Consider the following 23,181-nt stretch of genomic DNA (forward strand, 5'->3'; position numbering starts at 1 on the left):
CTCAGCGTGGTAAAAGTTCCAACAAGAAAGATTCCTTAGTACTCAACAAAAGAGTAAATGAATTAAAATGTATAAACATTTTCAATTTCTTTGCAACACGAAAATGCAGCAGCTGCATAATACTCTGCTTAAATCGGAGAGTGCAGGAAGAGTCTATACCGGTTTCGGAGGTTTTTCCTCCTCATCAGTAGTCCCATATCCTCTTCTCTCCGATTTTCCCAGATCTCATACCTTGGGCCCTTCCGAATTGGAAAGAACGAAATGTCACGGATGTACTAGAGCCATCTACCGAAAAACAAAGTAAGTTATCAATCGAAGTAGCACAGAAAACGACAATGAATATCGTTCCCATACCACCAGATTGACAACAGGTGGAATACTTTCTTTGGTTACAACCTCCCGAGATAAATAAATACCAAAACACTGTAAAATGACATTTTGAGAAAAAAAAAGAAGAAGAAGACAATTCGACCTTAAATGTCTTACTTTTACATTCCGCAGATGCTATATACCAATTTTTAGACAAATCGGAGATTCAAAAGTTTTTTTGATCCAAAATTGAGTGATTTAAAATGGAATAACCCGAACACCTTTAACAACTAAAATCGTTGTTTACATGCACTGCATGTGTTATTGAAATTTAGTATAGTTAAAATTATTCATGAACATCTGCACCTGTACCTATTCACTCTGCACAAACCGAAGCCCAATGTAACACGTTTATAACAAGATTCATTTAAATTGTTGGTACTAACAAGTTATGCCATATAGATGAAAGTGTTTATATCGTCGTCATCCCTTCGCATATATTTGTGTTCGATAAGCCATTCCAGTTGTTCTTTGATCATTTTTTTCGAAGGGAAGAACATGTTTTTTAAAATGTCTACGAGTTCCGCCTGTAGGGCGGCGTTCGATATCTTCTTACGCATTTTTAATATCTTTATTATCGCCTCCTGCGTTCTAAGGATCCTGAGTTGTACTATAGATTGGTTATCTTCTAATTGGGATCTTTCGGTACTCAGTTGTAGTCGTCCTATCAAATTTACCTACAAATATAAAGAATTATATAAAATTTCATTATGTTACACTGCGTGTCAGAGAAAACGGGCACCCCAAAAAAATGGGTAATTTTTGAAGTTATAGTTCTTTACGATCGAGAGTGAAATTTTATAATGCCGGGCGCATCCGCACACAGACAGTATGTATTTCATTGCTAATCTTTCACGATATGTATGTATCAGCGATGTCAGCGCAAATAAGACATATTATATCATATAAAACGATATACATATTAGTGTTTTTAGTAAATGTATTATTTATTATAATTTTTGTGTCTTTGGATTTGTCTTCCTCGGGAATAAGATATTTTATAATAATAGTAGGTATATTTAAAGTATTCAAAGCAAAAGGGATATAGCTCAGTGGTAGAGCGTGTGACCGGAGATCAAGAGGTCGCGGGTTCAAATCCCGGATGATTCATATTCTTTTTTTATATTTTTGGTATCGTTTTAATAAAAAAATTTAAAAGTGGTAGGTAAAGAAAGTTAGTTTAATATTTAAATAAAATACAAATAACCTGTTAAGTATATTAATTTCGTTGAAATCATAATAATAGAAGTATAACTTCTTACGTGCATACAAAGTACACACACATTCTTTTTTATGTCTCGTATCTCCTAAACCTGTTGTTCGATTTAAGTAATTTTTTAATTGGAATAAATCCTTTGTAACAGGTATAAAATTTATTAAAATCTCTAAAGGGCTACATCAGAACAAAACGTTTTCGATTTTATTACAAAATCATCATCAGTGTAAGACCTAAAAGTAAGTATAACCTATTTTATTAATGTAAAATTGATATTTAAATTCTGACTAAGGTTTAAAACAAGTGGTTATACTCACAGTCTGGATGCTAGCTGAGCCACCAAAGAAATATATGGGTAATAACCCTTCAAATATAAAATGTATGCTTTACAGATGCATATTTACTTAAAATGCCTTGTGATGGGCAAAAGGCAACAGGAATAATGCCCTAAGGTAAGGTATTTAAATTCCCAACATGTGGGATGCAAAAAAATTTTGAGTTTACATTTCGATGACTTTATGGCAACTGAACGAAATTTGAGTGATGTTTCTGAAAGGTGTCAAAGATCAAACCGAACAATGTGACATAATGGTTACCATGTATTATCTCAGCCAACTGATTGTGATATGATATTTAAAAAAAAAATTTCCAACAGTAATAACTAACATCAACAAAGATGTGGCTATAATAAAGTTTACCCCAATTTTGTAGGTTGTATTAAATGATTTTTATAATGTGGATGGAGCAGTAGCCAGATTGTATGCAACCAACTATACATAATAGTAATGAAAATAAATAAATTAGCGGAAATGGATCCATTTATGTATAGGAACATCTGGGACCCAGTAATTAAGTGGGAAAATCTTTTTGCTAAAATGTTTTATTTATGTGTAAAGGTTGATGATTGTGGTTCGAATTTAAAATGGAATCGAGTCCAACTGTGTTGATGAAAGTTGAGTTTACTATGAATGAAAAATGGTTTAAATGTACTAATTGTAAGAGTAAATTAGGTAGTCTATTGTGTGTGGAGGTCTGATATCACAGTAGTGTTGAAATTATGATAAGTAGTATAATTTACAAGAGGAGGCTGATATGATATAAAGATATGTAGGTTGGTTGGCTAAAGATAGGTGTGTGTATTAAATTGAAGTGAAAACAAGGTATCAATTGAACTCGTAACTTGGGTAGAAATGATAGGTCCTTTTATGTAACATAAACATCTAGGACTAAAAAAGGTTTCAAGAATTAGGGTATATTTTTAACAAGTTACTGAGTTAAATTGAAAAGGTTTAAAATTGGATGGATGTATGAGGGTGTTTTGGAATACAGCTGGCATTGTTGGTAAATATCAGTTAATAACTAATGAAAAATATATGGTTAGATATCAAAATTATTTACTGTAATGAGGTGTGATGAGAAAGGCTGGGAGACCCAGAGATCATACTTTAAACTCTAAGGGTAAAAGAGTGGAAGTATTATGATATGAACGAATTTTTTTTTTGTTTCGAAGTTAAGTTGGACCTAGGGCGAAAACTTAAATCGAATGATGATATGTTGTGAGAATGGGGGGGGGGGAAGAAATCAAATAGTGTCAAAGTTGTGACTGGCAGATTTAACAGAACTGTGAGAAATAAGGTTGAAGTAGATTAATTTGGAAGACTAGTAGAAGATAAGGGGTAATGAGTTAATGTTTTAAATGTCAATGTGAGACAAGTAGATATGGAGGAAAATTAATATAAATGAAAAAAGGACTAATAAACAGCAAAGAAGTTCAGAGATTTAAGTTAAGAAAAAAGTTGACGATGTAAGGGATTGAAGTCACGATTGAAGGACACATGGCGGTTGACACAATTAGGGCTTCTTTGCTTTTCTTTAATTATTTCCAAGTCCTCGTATAGATCCAGTTTTAAAAAATTCTTTTGTGGTATGTTGTGAATTAGAGATACATTTTCCGGAATGTTAAGAGTGTGACTGTTTTGTTTTAAATGTTGAGAAAAGGTGGAAGTGTTCTCTCTTTTTGTGTGTTCAAGGGAACGAGATGCTAGTGACCTACAAATTCTTCCTATATACGTAGCATCACAGTCAGAGCATTGAAGTTTGTAAACCCCACTACGATTCATGTAGTTAATAGGGTCTTTGGAGTTGGAAAGACGTTGTCCTAAATTATTGGAAAAGTGGTATACAGCCAACTACAGGAAAACTTTTCTTTCCTTGTGGATTTTTTAATTTTTTAATATGTTGTAGCATTATTCTTTAGCAATATAGCTGTAAGAATATTGTTGCTAAACAGGTAAATTTTTATTGTATACAGGGTGTACGATCAAATTGTGTTTTTTCTCAAAGTTCGCAACACCCTGTGGAATATTCCAGCATTTATAAAATACTGAAATTAAAACCCAACTATTGCCTCAGGTTTTCTTAACATTCTGCTTTTTTATTCATTCTCTTATGTTGGATAATACAACAGTTAGGTACTTTAACAACTAGCCATGTTCTTCATCAGTACAGGGTGTTTCGAAATAAGTGCGGCAAACTTTAAGGAATAATTCTGCATGAAAAAATAATGACAGTTTACTTTATAAACATGTGTCCGCAAATGTTTCGTTTCCGAGATACGGTATGTTGAATTTTTTCTTACAAACTGACGATTTATTTATTGCCCTAAAACCGGTTGAGATATGCAAATGAAATTTGGTAGATTTTAAGAAACAGTTATTGCACATTTTTTGACATACAATTAAGAATTTTATATTCATCATTGGCGTGCATACGGGTAATATAATCGGTCATATTAAAAAAAAATTCAACATCTCGTATCTCGGAAACGAAGCATTTGCGGACATACCATTATAAAGCAAGCTGTCATTATTTTTTAATGCAGGATTATCCCTCAAAGTGTGTGGCACTTATTTAGAAACACCCTGTACTGACGAAGAACATGGCGAGGTGTTAAAGTACCTAACTTTCGTATTATCCAACGTAAGAGAATGACTCAAAAAGCAGAATGTTAAGAAAACCTGAGGCTATAGTTGGGTATTAATTTCAGTATTTTATAAATGCTGGAATATTCCACAGGGTGTTGCGAACTTTCAGGAAAAAACACAGTTTGATTGGTTTACCCGGTATACGATGAAAATTTACCTGTTTAAATTTACCTGTAAATCGGACAACAGGTTTAGGAGATACGAGACATCAAAAATGACCCATTTTTTTGGGATGCCCGTTTGCTCTTACGAGGAGTGTATTTAAAATACAGTGACGAGCGCGCTAATAACCGACAAATAACGCAAGAGATAGATACTAAAATATATCTTGCATATTTTTCATAAAGTTCATATTTTTAAAAGAAATTGCATATATCTGCATATTTTTATTAAGAAAATGTATAATGCCAAAATTTCTGTATGTATCGATGTTTTCTCGAAATTGTTCCTTCAAATTCTGCGAATAACAGAACTTGTGTCTTTGAGTCATTTTGGGCACACCTGCTACTGTAATAAAAGGTTTTAGGTAAACTGGTAGACAATAAACAAACCTAATATACAAACAAAATGAAACATACTTAAACACGTTTAGTGGGACGGGATTTTCCGAAAACCAAAAGGAACGGAAGTGTAGGTGAAGCTTTTAAGAATAAGTCGCTGTATGAATTTCCCAAATTTACATTACTTTTATATACGGTTTTGGCCACAACCAGTAGTGTAAACATGTGTATTCAGGCTTTAAAAAACTGTGGCCGATAACTTGATTTATTTTATAGTTGACAAAAGTACCGATTTACGGGAGAGCTAGGTATATGACGCATTTAATGATATGTCACGGAAGAGATAAGATGAAATTTTCCACATGTTAATGATTTGATAAATGTCAAAAAAGCTTTAAGGCACTAGTACACTTTAGAAGACCAAAAATAAGAATTTTTTCAAGATTTTTTTTCTTAGAACCTTTATTAAAAATGAACATAAAACTTTTTACATTTTTATATTTAACTCTTAGGGAATACAAAAAAGAATGTGTGTGTACTTTGTACGCATGTAAGAAGTTATACTTCTATTATATGATTTCAACGAAATAAATATACTTAAAAGTTTATTTGTATTTTATTTGATTAATAAACTAATTTTGATATTACCACTTTCAAATTTTTTTATTAAAACAACACCAAAAATTAAAAAAAAAAATGATAACAACCGTCCGTGTCAGGATTTGAACCCGGGACCTTTACGTTATGTAGTCGAACGCTCTACCAATAACCCATCAGGGTTTTGTTTTTACGGCTTCTGGGACGTAATTACAAACGACGGTGACAAATAGATCAAGTGAAGTATTAAATATAAAAATGTTTAAAATAATTATTATCTTACTCCCAAGGAAGACATATCCAAAGACACAAAAATTATAATAAATATATTTACTAAAAACACTAATATATTATTTTCAAACCTTAGTTGCGCTGATACATACATAGCTTGGATGATTTAGCAACTTAACGCCATACTGTCGGTGTGCGCATGCGCCAGGGAATGTTAAAATTCATCCTCGTGCCTAAAGAAGTATAACTTCAAAAATATATCTTTTTCCATTTATGCACGTACACTAATATTGTAGAGGGCGCAAAAGTCGAGGCCTCGAAAAATTATGGCGGACAGTTAATCTCAGGATTGGGATCTCTGAAACAAAAAAATCGTACGGCATTTAAAAAAGGAAGGTTTCTTACGTGACAATTTACCACGGTTAGTGAAAAATTCCGCAAAAAAAAGATTTTACGGAACTTTTAAAAAATATTGTGAAAAAATCGCCCGTTTTTCTTCAGTTTTTATGGTTAAAAAATATTTTATTTTTTATTTTTTGTTCAAATTGTGGTAAATTGTCACGTAAGAAACCTTCCTTTTTCAAATGCAGTACGATTTTTTTATTTCAGATATCCCAATCCTGTGATTAACTGTCCGCCATAATTTTTCGAGGCCTCGACTTTTGCGCCCTCTACAATATTAGTGTACGTGCGTAAATAACAAAAGATATATTTTTTGTACTCTCTAAGAGTTAGATATTAATAGGTAAAAAGTTTTATGTTCATTTTTAATATTGGTTCTGAGAAAAAAATTCTTGAAAAAAATGATTATTTTTGGTCTTCTAAATTAAAGTATAGTGGGTGATCATATTATTAGAGCCTCAGAAAATTTTACGTTTGTTTAATAATGATATGTAAGTTTTTTCTTTATACGGTCCACGTTGCCTTTGAAACTTTAGAAATGGATGCTATGTTTCTGTTAAAGTGATTAGTATTGAATATTGAAGTTTTTATTTCTGCTATTTTCCTTGGTGTTTGAAAGTCTTTGGATTTCCCATGATGTTCTGGTACCACTAGTGTAACGAACGCGCAATTTTTACTAAATTCACAAAATATATAGCAGGGGTGGCCAAACTGTGGCTCGCGAGCCACATGCGGCTCTTTGAAGAATTACTTGTGGCTCTCGATACATGTACCCGAGATCCTTTTCAATGTGTTATTATTTAAAAAAATTATTATCGTTCCATGTGTGTTTCGAATTTTTTTAAAATTACTGACAACAAATATGAAAGACCAAATGCAACTTTATAACAAATTCCATTTCCATCCAAGCTAAGAGTGATATGACAAATCGAAAACTGCGCGAAAGAATATTGAGAGTGGTGCGACAAAAAAGTCAGTAATCAGCCCAGACCGATTTGTATATTTAGTCATTTTACTCGACTTAAAAAAATCTGTTACAATATTAAACTAGAAAAACTTAACAAGTAAATAAAAAAGCCAGAAGGAATATTGACCGAAGTCCAAAATTTATTTCAAGACTTAAAATATTTTAAATCGTCTCTTCATTTTTTTTTCTGAATTAATTCGAAATAAACATGGTCCATAGAGTGAATTTTTTATTACCATAATATGACCCAAACAACATCTGGAGAATTAAAATTAATATAGGCGCAAGAAGGTCAAGCTCGAAAATAAAACTATAAGTCGACGCCGATTACCGAATTTTGTAAATTTGTACCAAAATCGAAGTACATACTCTAAATGAAAAAAGGATGCTTGTCGAATTATTTCCATATTAGAAACAACGTACTTGTATAGACCATTTAATTCCATTTTAAAATTCGTGAAATCCTAACACATATCAGTATTAACAACTAACCAGCATCTGAAAGAATTACTGATAAGTGCTACCACAAATTATTCACCAAATTTTAAAGAATTACCGAAAGAAGGAAAACAAATGTTGGACAGGGAAAGGAACGAAAACATTAGAAACATGCTAAGACAGGGACCAATACAGAAAAAAATTGAAAAAGAAACCTAAAATATAACTAGAATGAACGAGAACAGACTAGTAAAGAAGGTGACAGATGCCAAGAGACAGGGGAAAAGAAGAAGGAGCAGACCTAGAAAGGGGGGGGGGTGGAACAAATCCAGGAAATCGGAACCAAGAGACGGAAAACAGCGCCAGGTGAAGGAAATGGGAAGAAGACCGGAAGGCGTGAAAGAAATGGATAAAAGACGGATATGTCATAGCAAAGTTAGACTCTCTCATTGGGCATAAGGACAACGAGAAGAAGAATAAGGAAAACAAATGTAATTAAGTTTTAATATTTCGTAATTTTATTTCTGTTTTCAATAAATAAAAGTTCTGTTAAAAAACATTTTACATACCTACTTTACATACTTTTTGAATACGTTTTTAATTGCGGCTCGCGAAAAATTTTAACTTGTGAAAAGTGGCTCTGGCTATCAAGAGCTTGGCCACCCCTGATATATAGTGTAGGACTATCAGAATATCACTAGAGAGCAATGGAAACTCACAAAGTTTATTATAACTCTAAACACCAAGAATACAAAATAATAGGCAGACGAGTTGCAAGCTAGGCTGGACAGCACTGACAAACAATGGCATCTGAGTCACGCATTGCCACACATGCGTGTTGCCACTATTGTCAGACTATTTATTGCACTTTCATGACGTGTAAAAAGACAAACAAATGGAAACAAATCCATTAATATATATGATACAGATTAATTATATACCCCTCCTCTAAAACATTGAATTTTACTACGTGGCTCTAATAATAATTATGATCACCCACTGTATACTAGTACCTTAATAAAATCGCCATTACGAGTTCCATTTTATAAATAACATCTGGGTAATATTTCATTACCTCCTTTACCTGTTACCACGAGATGGCGACCTTGGTAACAAGCAGCATTTTTACGCGGAGCACTTTTCTAGGGATTAGACCCGAATGTAGAAAATTGCAATATAGTCATCAAAGTTTATGTCAAAAACGAAAAAATTCGCATCTACTAATAAAATCATTTAAACATCTTACCTTTCCCCTTTTCTGTGATTTCCCGTTCTTAATCAAAGCAAAATCTTGATTAACCCAAAATACTGTATGCTCGGTGAAGTCCTTGGGGGCGGTTACCGAAGGCGAATAGTACAACAACTGCCGTTTCAACTTTGGAAATGCGACTAGAGACCACAATGTCCTCCGTAACTCAGCGTCCGGTAGCTCGGTAGCCAATCGGAGATTTTCGTAACTAATCTTATCGTGAGGTCTTTGGTTCCATGCGAATAGTACAGCCATTTGAAAAGTGGTGACGTCGAGGTCGAATTTGCCACCGACAGTTGCAAATGTTATGGTTCCGTTACTCATATGATGATACCTAAAATAGAACCTGTGTTAGTATGATATGACGTTAGTATAATAGGTCTCGTTTTATGCGGTGGATACGTTCTTCAGAAAACCGCATATAAAAATCGCATAAAAAAAGACTTAACTTGCATTGAAAAAGTAGGGATATGTTCCGTGATTTTCTAAAATCACATAAAATGGTGGACGTTTGTCCACCAAAAATGGTGTCTTTGATGTTTTTTTTCTTCATTGGGCCAAATAAAATCTTACAGAAGAAATTAAAAACGCAGGCTAACGATATTGAGATTGCAAAAACCTCTTCCAATGGAACATAAAACTTTACGACACTTAATTAAATGTCTCAATCCAGAAATCAAAATGTGCTGTTTATTATACTGCAACTTGAAATCAGCAACATTTAAATTTAATTTCAAAACAATTACAGGTTATATAGGTCTGGATCCCGCGTATGAAAAAAAATTTGATTAATAGCAAGCTGAAAATTTGTTAATAGCTTAAGAGTGTCTAGTCGGACAAACTTTGATATATGGGAACACTGGAACAGGGGAAGTTTTAATTGTGGAACATGTTAAAAATTTGATACGGTCAGACCACGAAAACATCACATGTATTTTGTCCGACAGGACTTCCAATTGATTTGTTACCCTTTCATTAAACTCTCATGCAAAAATTAGACTGCTATTTATCACCTGTCATAATTCCTGTCATTTGACATGTTCTACGTGTTCCACTCATTAAAATGCCCATTTGGTGATAAATAGCAGTCTGACTTTTGCATTAGAGTTTAATAAAAGGGTAACAAATCAATTGGAAGTTCTGTCGGACAAAATACATGTGACGTTTTCGTGGTATGACCGTATCAATTTTTTAACCTGTTCCACAATTAAAACTTCCCCTGTTCCAGTGTTCCCATATATCAAAGTTTGTCCGACTAGACACCGTTAAGCTATTAACAAATTTCAGCTCACTATTAATCAACTTTTGAAGATATTCTTCTTTAGCGGCGAATCGATTGAGGGTAAAATTTGATTGATCCGCGCGCATGCGCACACCGACAGTATGGTATTAGTTGTTATACGGGCTCTGATTGGGTGTTGAAATTTTGAAATGATCTGTCAATAATTGTTCAATATGGAGGTTATCGGTAAACAAAAATATTGTATAATATTAGTTTTTATTGATGTGTGGACAGAAATAAAATCAAATTTATAATTATAGTGACTTTTTAAATAGTTTTGAAAAGCTGCAGGTACGTAATTCTAAATGTTTCAGTTGGAAATACCTAATAGTTTCAATACCTATCTATTTGGAAAATGTAAACAAAATAATGTAGTTACCTATTAGTAGGCAATGCTTTAATTTACATAATCTGATTACGAACAAACTTTCTACAAATCTTCATCTCATATATCGTTTTCTTACTCTATATTTTGTTGTATTTTATTTCGACAAAAATCAAACTAATAATTTTATTAAATTCATATAAATTTATGGTGTAAACGTTTAGTTTGTGTATATTCCCACATGACGTATACGAGAGTTTGGTGCAGTTTGAAATGGCGTCAACTTTCGTACGGCGCGGTAGACGTGAAGTGGGTTCAAGTCCCAAGCAAGTTATTATTTTTTTATTTTTTTTTATAGATTTTATGATTGTAAGTATATTATTATATAATTTTTGAAGATATTCTTCTTTTTTGAAAGTGGTAGATAACAAAGTTAGTTTGATTTTTAAATAAAATAAGTACGAATAACCTTTTCAGTATATTTACTTCGTTTAAATTACCTATTATATAATAGAAGAATATCTTCTTACGTGCGTACAAAGTACACACACATTCTTTTTTTTATACGCGGGACCCAGACCTAATACCTTTTAATGCGAAATTCAGATTGATATATAGCTGCATGGTACATCATGTAACAAGGGGAATACTCGAATTGCAAACTCTCAGACTACTGGATGGGAATAGTTAATATTAATTATACTAATTGTTAATAATAGACATTTTTGAATGAAATACCAACCGCATAACTTCAAAATCGCATAAAAATAATCCGCATAAAAAGAGACCTAACTACAAATCGAATAGAAATGAGTCAAATCGAATAAAGGTCGGCAAGTCGGATCGGAATTTGTAAGAATTGGCTCCACCTTCATTTATTTGGCATCTGAATATTATGTTTGCGAGTCACAGTGTTGCCATACTTTTTTGTTTATTTCTTGTATAATTTTAATCAATGGTATAATGTACAAAAATATAACGTGCATAAGAACGTTTAAAATATAAAGATAGTCTGAACAAATTATAGAAGTCCATTGTTGGGAAAATTTGTTTAGCAGTTAATTTAGCTGGAATCGAATCTTAAGGTTGCATATTATTAGTACTATCGATTTTAATTAATTTATTAATAATAATATTTAATAATAACAATTTAAATTATCTTCGATTTATAAACATTTATACAGTTTATCTTCATTTATCTTTTTTATTTATCAGTTATTACATTAGATATGGACTAAAAATAAACAAGAAAAAAACTAAATTTATGATTGTCTCAAAAACACAACATGGAAATGAAAGGTTAATGATAGAGCAAACCCAAATAGAAAAAGTAGAGACACACAAATATCTGAGAACCTGGGTTGATGACAAAAATGACCAAAGCAAAGAAATTAAAGTTCGAATTGAAACTGCAAGACAAGCATTTATAAAAATGAAGACAATGCTTACAAAGACCTTCTTCCCTCTCAAATTGAGGACTCCAAGATGCTACATATTTTCTATACTATACGGAATGGAAGTATGGAAATTGAAGAGACAACATATAAGAAAAATAGAATCGTTCGAAATGTGGTGTTACAGAAGAATATTGAAAATTCATTGGGTTCAAAGGATTACCAATGTTGAAATGCTACGACGTTTAAATAAGGAGTTAGAAATTATGAACAGTATAAAAACAAGAAAACTGGAATATTTGGGTCACATCACCAGAGGAAAAAAATATGAGTTGCTGAGAATTATTATGCAAGGAAGGATCCAAGGAATAAGAAGCATAGGAAGAAGACGCATCTCCTGGCTGAGGAACCTTAGAGAACGGTTTAACTGTAGTTCATTACAACTATTCAGAGCAGCAGCCAACAAAGTGACCGTAGTCATTACGATATCCGACCTCCGATAGGAAATGAAACTTTAAGAAGAATTTATCAGTTGACCTTCTATTTTATAACAATATTAATTAACTTTGATTTCAAACCATTTATCCTCTTTTGAGCTTTTTTTGATCCATTTTTTACACTAATATTTCACTATTTACTTTTTTGGTGTTTCAAAACTATTTTTTAAATGCAACTTTATGTAATGTGATAGTATCAAAAAATTGAGGACATGACAACGGTTTCATGTCAAGGTTAGATCCAGGAATAAAACGTCACATACCACTGATTTCACTTTTCAGTGTGGGGTTGACACCACATTGTGACCGGGTCAAATAAAAGTTGGCGTTTTCGGTTTACACTGACTATGATGTGAGTTACATAATGCCAATCCAAACACATATCCAAAAACTCGTTAAAAAGGTAATAATTCGAGAAATTTTGGAGATGGATACAAGTTAATATACAGTAGTACGAACAGGCATGTCAGAAATGGTGTGGGAATTATTTTAAACAACGAGTACACTTACCATTGCAACTTCCTTCCTGAATGTTTTTTCTTATAAAACTCTTCGACTTCGGGAATATAATCTTCTAATTCTACGGGTAAACTGACGGTGACCCTCTCAGAACCTCTAGCCCAGGCGCCAGCATTTAATATTTTTATATTGATGGCGTCATGTCGAGCATTAGACGTTCTGAATTGGCCGTTAAGATCTTCGCTGACTTTAATATCTTGGAACATTCTAGCTAGTTTATTTACATAATCGGCCGGCATGCCAACTTCTCGCAACCATTCAACCATGTCTTCTTCTTTTTCACTATCGGCACTACAAAAAACCAAAGAAATGATTTCATTCAGAATCGTCAGCATACTATCAGTACCTCACAAACAAACATTTTTATTTTATTATTATTATTGTTTTTATGTATAACAGTATGTTCAATAATTTATGCGGTTTGATAAGAGAGGGCGTTGTTACTAGCCTAATTTTTTTGAAGTTATACTTCTTTAGGCGCGATTGAGGGTGAAATTTTATTAATCTGCGCGCATGCGCACAGGCAGTATGGAGTTCGTTACTAGATGTTTTAATTTATGTATGTATCAGTCCAGAAAAGGTGTGGAAAGGATATATTAGTGTTTTTAAATATATTTTTCTATAAACGTGTTAAAAATGCAATTTATAGCACTCCATAGGAGCGTTAAAAATGCTACTTTAAAGCACCAGTGCTTTAAAAATTTTAAGGCACTGCTGTTAAAAGTGAATTGTCAAATTGTGAAACGTCGAAATATTTATATTTCATTTATTAACATTAATATTAATAATACAACTTGCGCAATTTGAAAAAGGTGGTTTAAAAGGTTTTTTTAAATTTAATTTAAACTGTATTATTGCATTTTTAACACGTTTGTAGAAAAAAAAAACTATTAAAATTTGTTAGAATATACAAAAATAAAAGTAGATGTTATTCTATAGTTGTTATGATTTACGTATTGACAGTATAGGCAGTTTTGATGTAATGTCAAGAAAATAATAAAAATGGAATGTCAGTCAAGTTCAAGTAAAAGTTTTTGTAGGTATTGTCCTGTAATTGAGAATGAATAAATTATAATTGTTGATATATAAGACGTTTGTAGAAAAAATATTGTATGATATAGGTGTTAAAAAGTACATTTCTAAGGCACTCATGTGAATTGCAGAATGAGCGAAGCGAATCTTTCACATACGTGCCTTAAAATTGTGCTTTTAACATTTATAGCATAAATAACTATTATTATAATTTTTGTGTATTTGGACTTGTCTACTTCGGGAATAAGATAATAAGTAATATTTAAAGTATTTTATAATTCACTTCGTATGTTTGTCACTATGTCTGAGAAATCTTGTAGCCCGTATAAACAAAAGGGTATAGCTCAGTGGTAGAGCGTTGGGCTGGAGATCAAGAGGTCCCCGGTTCAAATCCTGGTGTTTTCTAATCTTTTTTTAATTTTTGGTATTGTTTTCATAAAAATTTTTGGAAAGTAGTAAGTAAAAATTAATTTAATCTTTAAATAAAATATAAATAAACTGTCCGAAAGTATATTTATTTCATTGAAATCATATTTAGAAGTATAACTTCTTACGTGCGTACAAAGTACACACACATTCTTTTTTTTTTGTTATGTTGGTACACCCTTCATATGAACGTATGTGAAGTTTCATTTCAATATATCAATTCATTCTTTGTTTACAAGCGATTTATGTATCGACGTGTCACAGTATTTTTTTTACAATGAAAAAATCAAGTATCGTGCAATGATGCAGTGAATTTTTAGTTTTGGAAATCTTACTAGCAAAGGAAATTATTTATGAACGAATGTTGGAAGTGCATAAGGTTCTTCGGCTTCAATTAGCACAGTAGAAAGATGAGTTGCTGAATTCAAACGTGGTCGTACAAGGGTTGAAGACGATACACATTATACCCCAGGCTGTGGGTGAAAAATAGGTCGATTTCAGGATATAATTCAGGAATTTTTGAAACCTATCAGGTGTTGTAAAGGACGGTGCCAGGAATAACTTTTACTAAAATGTAACCAAAAATATTCTGCGCTTTTTTTATTGCGATTTTCATTTGTTAAATTTGCAACTTTTAAAGATTTTTAATTTTGCAGCTTAGGATATTGATTTTAGAGAAAAGTTGTAGTAAATTAAAGAACCTACAATTTGAGCTATGATAAGTTTAATTTCGTTTATTGGTTATTGCAAAACAGCTCGCGAAAGGTCAAAAATGGCCGTTTTTTACAATTGCATTATTAATTGTACAAATATTTTTTTTATTTTTTAAAGCTTTAAAATGAAGATCTTTCAATTACAAACATAAAAAAATTGTAAAGCCAGATTAACGAATTTGTTGCTTAGATGTTATAAATTGTTTATCCCAAGAGGTCAAATGTCGAAGGCTATAACTTTTAAAAAAATCGTAAAGAGTTGGTGAAACATCCAATCTCCTTCTAAAGAGTTATATTTTCATATTCTGATGTAAATAAATGCGTAAAACATTTTTAAACCTCTAATTTTTGGGTTTGAAAATAAGGGGGCAAATTTCGTTATAAACATTTAGAGCTGAAGCGGCACTGTACATCCTATGAGTTTTTAACTTACAGTTCTAAATGTTTATAACCAAATTTGCCCCCTTATTTTCAAACCCAAAAATTAGAGGTTTAAAAATGTTTTACGCATTTATTTACATCAGAATATGAAAATATAACTCTTTCGAAGGAGATTGGATGTTTCACCAACTCTCTACGATTTTTTTTTCAAAAAGTTATAGCCTTCGACATTTGACCTCTTGGGATAAACAATTTATAATATCTAAGCAACAAATTCGTTAATCTGGCTTTGTAACTTTTTTTTATGTTTGGAATTGAAAGATCTTCATTTTAAAGATTTAAAAAATAAAAAAAAATATTTGTACAATAAATAATGCAATTCTAAGAAACGGCCATTTTGGACCTTTCGCAGGCTGTTTTGCAATAACCAATAAACGTAATTAAACTTACCATAGCTCAAATTGTAGGTTTTTTAATTTACTACAACTTTCTATCAAAAAGTTTTTCTCTAAAATCAATATCCTAGCTGCAAAATTAAAAATCTTTAAAAATTGCAAATTTAACAAATGAAAATCGCAATAAAAAAGCGCATAATATTTTTGGTTACATTTTAGTAGAAGTTATTCCTGGCATCGTCCTTTACAACACCTGATAGGTTTCAAAAATTCCTGAATTATATCACGTTTTTTCACCCACAGCCTGGGGTATTAAGGAGATCCAAAGACAGCAACAACACCAGAAATCGTAAAAAAAATACAGGACATCTTATTGGAAAATCGTCGAGTGACTGAAAGAGATTTGGTAGAAGCCCTAGTCATCTCATTGGGCAGTGTAAGCAATGTTTTGATTGAAGTATTGGGTTTCAGAAAGCTGTGTTCACAATCGATGAGACTTGGGTCTATAATCGTAAATCAAAACAATGGGCTAAAGAGTGGTGGGAATCTGTCTTTTCGGCTACGTAACGCGTTCATGTCCAGAAATCTACCAAGGTGTTAGCATCAGTTTTTTGGGATGCGAAAAGAATTTGTTTTTGGATTACCTGCAAACTGGTAAAACAATAAATTCTGAATATTATTGTAGCTTTTTAGATCAGCTGAAGGAAAAAATTCGTGTAAAAAGACCCGGTTTGCAGAAAAAAAATCCTTTTTCATCAGAACAATGCTCTGTCATACGAGCCTTTTTACAATGGCTAAAATCCATGAACTAAAGTTCGATTTGTTGAAGCATCCATTGTATTCACCATATTTGGACCCTAGCGACTTCCATCTGTTTCAATACCTACAAAAATTCATGCGTGGAAAGTGTTTTTCATCAAATGATGAGATTATAAAAGCTGTGGAAGCTCATTTTGCAGCCTTTGCAAATTTGATGTTCACGGAGACATTCATCATCATTCAACCCGGAGCTATCCACTGCTGGATATAGGTCCCCCTTAGTATTTTCCATGTATTTCTGTTTTGTGCTGTTTGCATCCAATTTTTGTCTTTTGTTTTGAATCTTGTTGGAAGACGACCTCTATTTCCATATGCTTCTTGTCTTGGTCTTCAGTGTATTATTCGCTGTGTCCATCTGTTATACGACATTCTATCTATGTGCCCTGCCCTTTAGGGTCACAATTCTTTTTATGACAACTGTCACTCCTGTTCTCCGTCTTATTTCCTTGTTCGTAATTCGATCCCTACAAGAAATGCCTAACATTCAGCGTTCCCTGGTTTTTTGGGTAACACAAATTTTATTTCTTACTTTCTTGGTTACTGTTAAAGTTCCACTATATGTAAGTACTAGCAAACGCACTGATCAAGGACTTTTCTTTTGAGACACATAGGCAGTTCTAACAGCCCAGCTTGCCGAATGCCACACAAGTGAGTCCTATGCGGCGGCTTAGTTCGCACGTTTGATTATCTCTTCCTATGCGTATCTCATGCCGTAAGTACTTATAAAAGGTGTGTACGATAACTTGGACATAATATGTGAGAGTATGAATATACTTTCAGAGTGTGTGGACTGTATTTAGGACTGTTAGGTTCAGATTAAAGTGGGAGTATGAAGTATAAGGTTTTATACAGACAATATTAGAGAGATATCGCAAATGCATTTTTATCGCACGCTAATAGCGGAATACGCTATTTTGACATGTACGCAAGCGCAGAATGAATGTTACGCTAATACCGGATAGCGTGTCCCGCTATTTAGGTTGAAATAAGGGACGGTAATAACGTTAACGCTAATTTGACATTTGGGATGAAACATAAAAATAATGTATAGAATACAAATTTTATAAACTAAATACTGTGAATCATCTTATGTTGGGAAACACGTGCATTTTTATTTTGTCTACAATAGACTACTTTTTGTGGTTAGGATATTATTTATTCAGATATTTTATATTATTTTTATACTAACTATTTATATTTATTGTTGGTTAAATCATTAAAATTAAAATGCATGTCAACCAGCTCAATATCCAAATTTATTTTTCAATAAAAAACAATTACAGTATTCCTCAAAATTAATTTCTAGGTTACATTGTAATACCAAACGTCGGTTGTCATAATAACGTTAAGCCCCGCCCCAGAACATTTGCGATAACTCTCTTGTTGCCTGTGCTGAAATAGAACGTTATACGTTATTTACGTCTTGACACGATATTATCGTTTGCATTTGCGATATCTCTCTATTAATATGTATATAAAGTCTTACCAAACTGTGAACGTTGTAGATCATTAGAGCCGTGGTCACACACGAATTGATTGTTCCCGTACCACGATTTGCGAAAGCAGGTATGGCGTCACTTCCGAATTACTGTTCGTCACGTAACGTAACACGTATTGCTATTTCGTTTCGGCCCAAAAGGAAGGCTGGACCGTCCAGAGTGAAGAGATGAGCGGTACCGACTTTTCTGTGGAACCGCTGATGAGAGAGAGAGCAGCAGAGAGATTGCACCCTCACGTGTTGCAAGAGGTATGAGAGAGAAGCTTACCCTAAAGCGGGTGTAAGTGAAGAGAGTTAGATTTCTTCTGTTCCGAATCCAAAATTGTCTGTCTGTAGGGGGGTAAGGGTAAAATTAGGAGGGGATGAAATGGTACTATTGAGATTTATTTAAATTAAGGATTGTAATAAGAGATTTAATGCAGTAAAAAATATAAGAATATTTTTTGCATGTGAAAATTGAACAAGGTGGTTCTTCAATAGGCATGCCATTTACTGAAATCTTTTCACTTAACACAAGATTTGTCATGATTTGCGTTTTTGTCTGACTGATTTTTAATCCAACTTGTAGGGAGGCTAGGTATAGTTTCTCCAGTTGCGATACTGCCATCATTTATGCTGTCAGCAAAAAGAACAATATCGACAGCGAACCTCAAATGACTAAATATTTCTCCGTTGACATTAATTCCTTTTTCACTCATAGTTGCGTTCTTAAACATGTTCTAATAATGTTGTAAACAATTTTGGCGAAATTGTGTCTCCCTGTCGCACTCCGCGTATTATTTTAAATGCGTTGGTCTTTTTATCTGCAAGTTTCACGCTTGCTGTCGCATTTTGATAGATGTATTTGATCATGTTTATATATCGATGATCAATACGGCACTCCGTTGTTTCTAACATTTTTTGATGACTTATTGTGTCGAAAGCTTTTTCGTAGTCAACAAATATCAGGACTAATGGCTTGTTATATTCAACACTCTTTTCTATTAAGTTCTTAATTACTTGTAAATGATCATTCATGCCATATCCTGCTCTAAAACCTGCTTTCTCTCTTGGCTAAAATAAATGCAACTTACTTCCTAGTCTGTTGGCAATAACTCCCACAGAGACTATACTGAATAATAAAGTGTATTTCAAACAATAAAACTGTGTTTTTCTTATCGAACCCCAAAACTTATTTAACAGTCTATTAGTATGGATCAAAATATTTTATTTTCTTTCGTATTTACACTAATCTTATAATTGCTTTATTTACTTGGGTTACACGTGAATCCTAGAATTAGTTGACTATTCTTATACAAAATTCTTTCTTAACTTACCTAGCATCCAAAATTAATCTCCTGGTAAGATGGGCTTTATGATACCGCATAAAAACGTCCTTATTTGATACATATTTCAATACTAAAAGTACATCCCTTAACCTACTTTCAATCTCTTCACTAGTCAGCCTTTTCGATAGCGGGGTTCTTCGCAACAACATGTCGCAATAATTCGCTAACAATTCTGGACATTTACTTTCCGGTGTCACCACTTTTGTTCCTATATTTCTACCGGTACTTAGTTCTAACCTACAAAAATAGTGATTTTTTTATTACATAAGCAGGAACGTTGTCTGTTAGTGATAAATGCGCGAACAATTTTGAGAGGATTAAAAAACAAAAACTTCATCATATTTGAAGATGCTAGATTGCGTCTCAAAAGGTGGGTTCATTGCATCGCGATGGTTTGCCTTAAAAGAGGCAGAATGTTTATATTCCCTTCAGAGTTGTGACTGCATAAACTTCACTGATAATGCATAAGGATGCTGAAATAGTTGCTATATGGAGATGGTAGTCCAACTCTGAATCGAATATAAACAAAACCTGCCTTGAACCCTTTTTTATCTTTTTCATTTTACTCAGTTTTTGAGTATTTAGAAACTGTCTTTCGGTCCTTTTCCTAGACGAAGAGAAGGTAAATGCGTGGCCTAAGTGTCCTCTATTTGCTTTCTCCTATTTTCGTCGTCTCTACGTGATTATATATTGTAAAATCCGGAGATATGGGATGCAGCCAGAAAGCAGTTTATTAACGAAAAGTCTTAGATTTAAAATATTGTTTATTATATTTTTATTTCAATTATTCTAATTGTTTAAAAAGTAGTAAACTTTGTATCTGGGGCTTTTCGTTGTTTTCCTCGTAATACGAGAGATGTCGCTAGAGTGCGTCTCAAAAGGTGGGTTCATTGCATCGCGATGGTTTGCCTTAAAAGAGGCAGAATGTTTATATTCCCTTCAGAGTTGTGACTGCATAAACTTCACTGATGATGCATAAGGATGCTGAAATAGTTGCTATATGGAGATGGTAGTCCAACTCTGAATCGAATATAAACAAAACCTGCCTTGAACCCTTTTTTATCTTTTTCATTTTACTCAGTTTTTGAGTATTTAGAAACTGTCTTTCGGTCCTTTTCCTAGAAGAAGAGAAGGTAAATGCGTGGCCTAAGTGTCCTCTATTTGCTTTCTCCTATTTTCGTCGTCTCTACGTGATTATATATTGTAAAATCCGGAGATATGGGATGCAGCCAGAAAGCAGTTTATTAACGAAAAGTCTTAGATTTAAAATATTGTTTATTATATTTTTATTTCAATTATTCTAATTGTTTAAAAAGTAGTAAACTTTGTATCTGGGGCTTTTCGTTGTTTTCCTCGTAATACGAGAGATGTCGCTAGAGTGCGTCTCAAAAGGTGGGTTCATTGCATCGCGATGGTTTGCCTTAAAAGAGGCAGAATGTTTATATTCCCTTCAGAGTTGTGACTGCATAAACTTCACTGATGATGCATAAGGATGCTGAAATAGTTGCTATATGGAGATGGTAGTCCAACTCTGAATCGAATATAAACAAAACCTGCCTTGAACGCTTTTTTATCTTTTTCATCATATTTGATTTGTAAATATTGGTCTCTTGGAAATTCCAAATTCCAAGAGATCGAAATGGAAGAATTATCCGAACATACACAAATAGTTGAGATAACAAGCGGAGAGTTAAGCGAGGCCCTGAAAAGATCGAAAAACGGTACGATGTACGAACGTAGTTCAGAATATAGTACAAGAACTTAACTTAAATATCTCAAAACTAGTAAATTTTTAATTAGAATCCCTTTTATTCTAAGCCTCTCAATTATACACTAAGCAGCAAAATTAACGCACCACCTTAAAAATGGGATATTTTTGATGTCTCGAATTTCCTAAACTTCTTGTCCGATTTGAGTGATTTTTTTAATATGTTATAGCTTTATTCTTTAACAATATATCTGTAATCATATTGTTGCTGATCATTATGTCAAGTTAAGAATAGAACGTTATGCTTACGGAGATCAGTATTGCCAAACCTCTCGCGTACGGGAGGATACTCGACTGTCGATATACGATGCATTCTAGTCAGTACGGCGTGGCATCAGCGCGCTGCTATCGCTCATAAGAAATACATGGGGCTATCTCCGCAATGTTCATAGACAGGTAAGTTTTCATTGTATACCGGGTATACCTATCATACTTTGTTTTTTTTTTCTAAAATTTCGAAACACCCTGTGGAATATTCTAGCATTTATAGAATGTTAAAATTAAAACTCAATTGTAGCCTTATGCTATAATAAAAGATATATGTCATTTTATATTACAGATGGGGTTTGCTATTTGGTCTTGAACAATATCATTCCAAATCTCGAGAGCTACTGTTTCTACCTCTTGTCCGGTTCTAGGAGTTGGCAAACGCTGTCGTAGCCTTCTGCCAATTATGTCCCACAAATATTCGATTGGGTTAAGATCTGGACTATGCGGTGGCCAATTCAAAACTCCGAAGATTTACCTGTTGTAAATTTTCGGTTACAGTTCGTGCTACGTGAGGTCTTACAGTATCGTGCATCAGCAAACAATTGTTACCAATATAAGAAGCCGATAGCATGGTAGCTATAAGTCCTTCGCTATGTAAGGTCACTACTTGAACACACTCATCGCGGGTCAAATTCCTTGTAGGGCGTTACATTTCCGCCAAACAACAAAAAATATGGACTTAAATAATAAATCTACTAATTTTTACAACAAACCAGACACTTTTTGACTGTTAACAATTTGACATTTATCAAATTATTAATTTATCATAGCCTACTTTAGGCTTGTTTAATAAACTAAGCAGAAAATAAGGATTTATTGATGAAAAAAATTGCTAGTTGTCATGATACTATAAATAACAAGATAATATATTGCACATCCGGAAGTCGTGACGTAACTGGAGACCGGCAAGTTCGTAATGGTTCGTAATCATTCGTAATGTCCGATTAGTTTGAATTGTTCGCGGTTGTAAGCTAAGTGTATTTTATATTCTATTTTTCACAGTTATTTTGACAGGAATCTCGACACTTATTTTTTTCGAATACATTGAAGTTTAATGTTTTTTAGCTAATTGAATAATTGCATCACAGAATGCATACAAATCCCATTTAACTTTAACAAGAATTCAAATTCAACTTCCGGTCTCCAGTTACGTAATCATGCGCGAACTCGGACGTATTTGCGCAAACGGAAAGATACTATCTCGTTATTTATAGTATCATCCTAGTTGTTAAAGTACCTAACTTTTTTATTTTCTTATATAAGTGAATAAATCAAAACGCAAAATGTTAAGAAAACCTGATGCTATAGTTGGCTTTTAATTTCAGTATTTTATAAATGCTAGAATATTCTACAGGGTGTTGCGAACTTTGAGAAAAAAACACAGTCTGGTTGGTACACCTGGTATGCATTGGAAAATTCTCGAGAATGAAAAATCGGAGAATATTCTCGAAAATATTCTCGATATGGAGAATTTTCTGAGAATGAATCCCATGACGCACTTAAGAATATTGTTGAAGATGAAAAATAGGGTTTTAAAAATCATGATCTTATATACAAAATTATGAGACGAAACAACAGTGT

The 23,181-nt window shown here is 33.0% G+C and overlaps 1 protein-coding gene across 1 annotated transcript in view; it reads right to left on the reverse strand.

The window, feature by feature from the left end:
• Positions 1-208: 208 nt before the first annotated feature.
• The window catches only part of LOC114325995 (cullin-5), a 37,083-nt gene continuing 14,110 nt past the window's right edge, over positions 209-23,181 (reverse strand). The window contains exons 6-9 of the mRNA XM_028274157.2: positions 19,551-19,799; positions 12,962-13,261; positions 8,951-9,287; positions 209-1,046 (exon numbers count right to left, since the gene is read on the reverse strand). Coding sequence (XP_028129958.1) covers positions 759-1,046; positions 8,951-9,287; positions 12,962-13,261; positions 19,551-19,799 — 1,174 coding nt within the window. The 3' untranslated portion in view covers positions 209-758. The remainder of the gene's footprint in view (positions 1,047-8,950; positions 9,288-12,961; positions 13,262-19,550; positions 19,800-23,181) is intronic.

Source organism: Diabrotica virgifera, chromosome 5 (assembly GCF_917563875.1).
Source record: "Diabrotica virgifera virgifera chromosome 5, PGI_DIABVI_V3a".
In the NCBI taxonomy this organism is placed as follows: Eukaryota; Metazoa; Arthropoda; class Insecta; order Coleoptera; family Chrysomelidae; genus Diabrotica; species Diabrotica virgifera.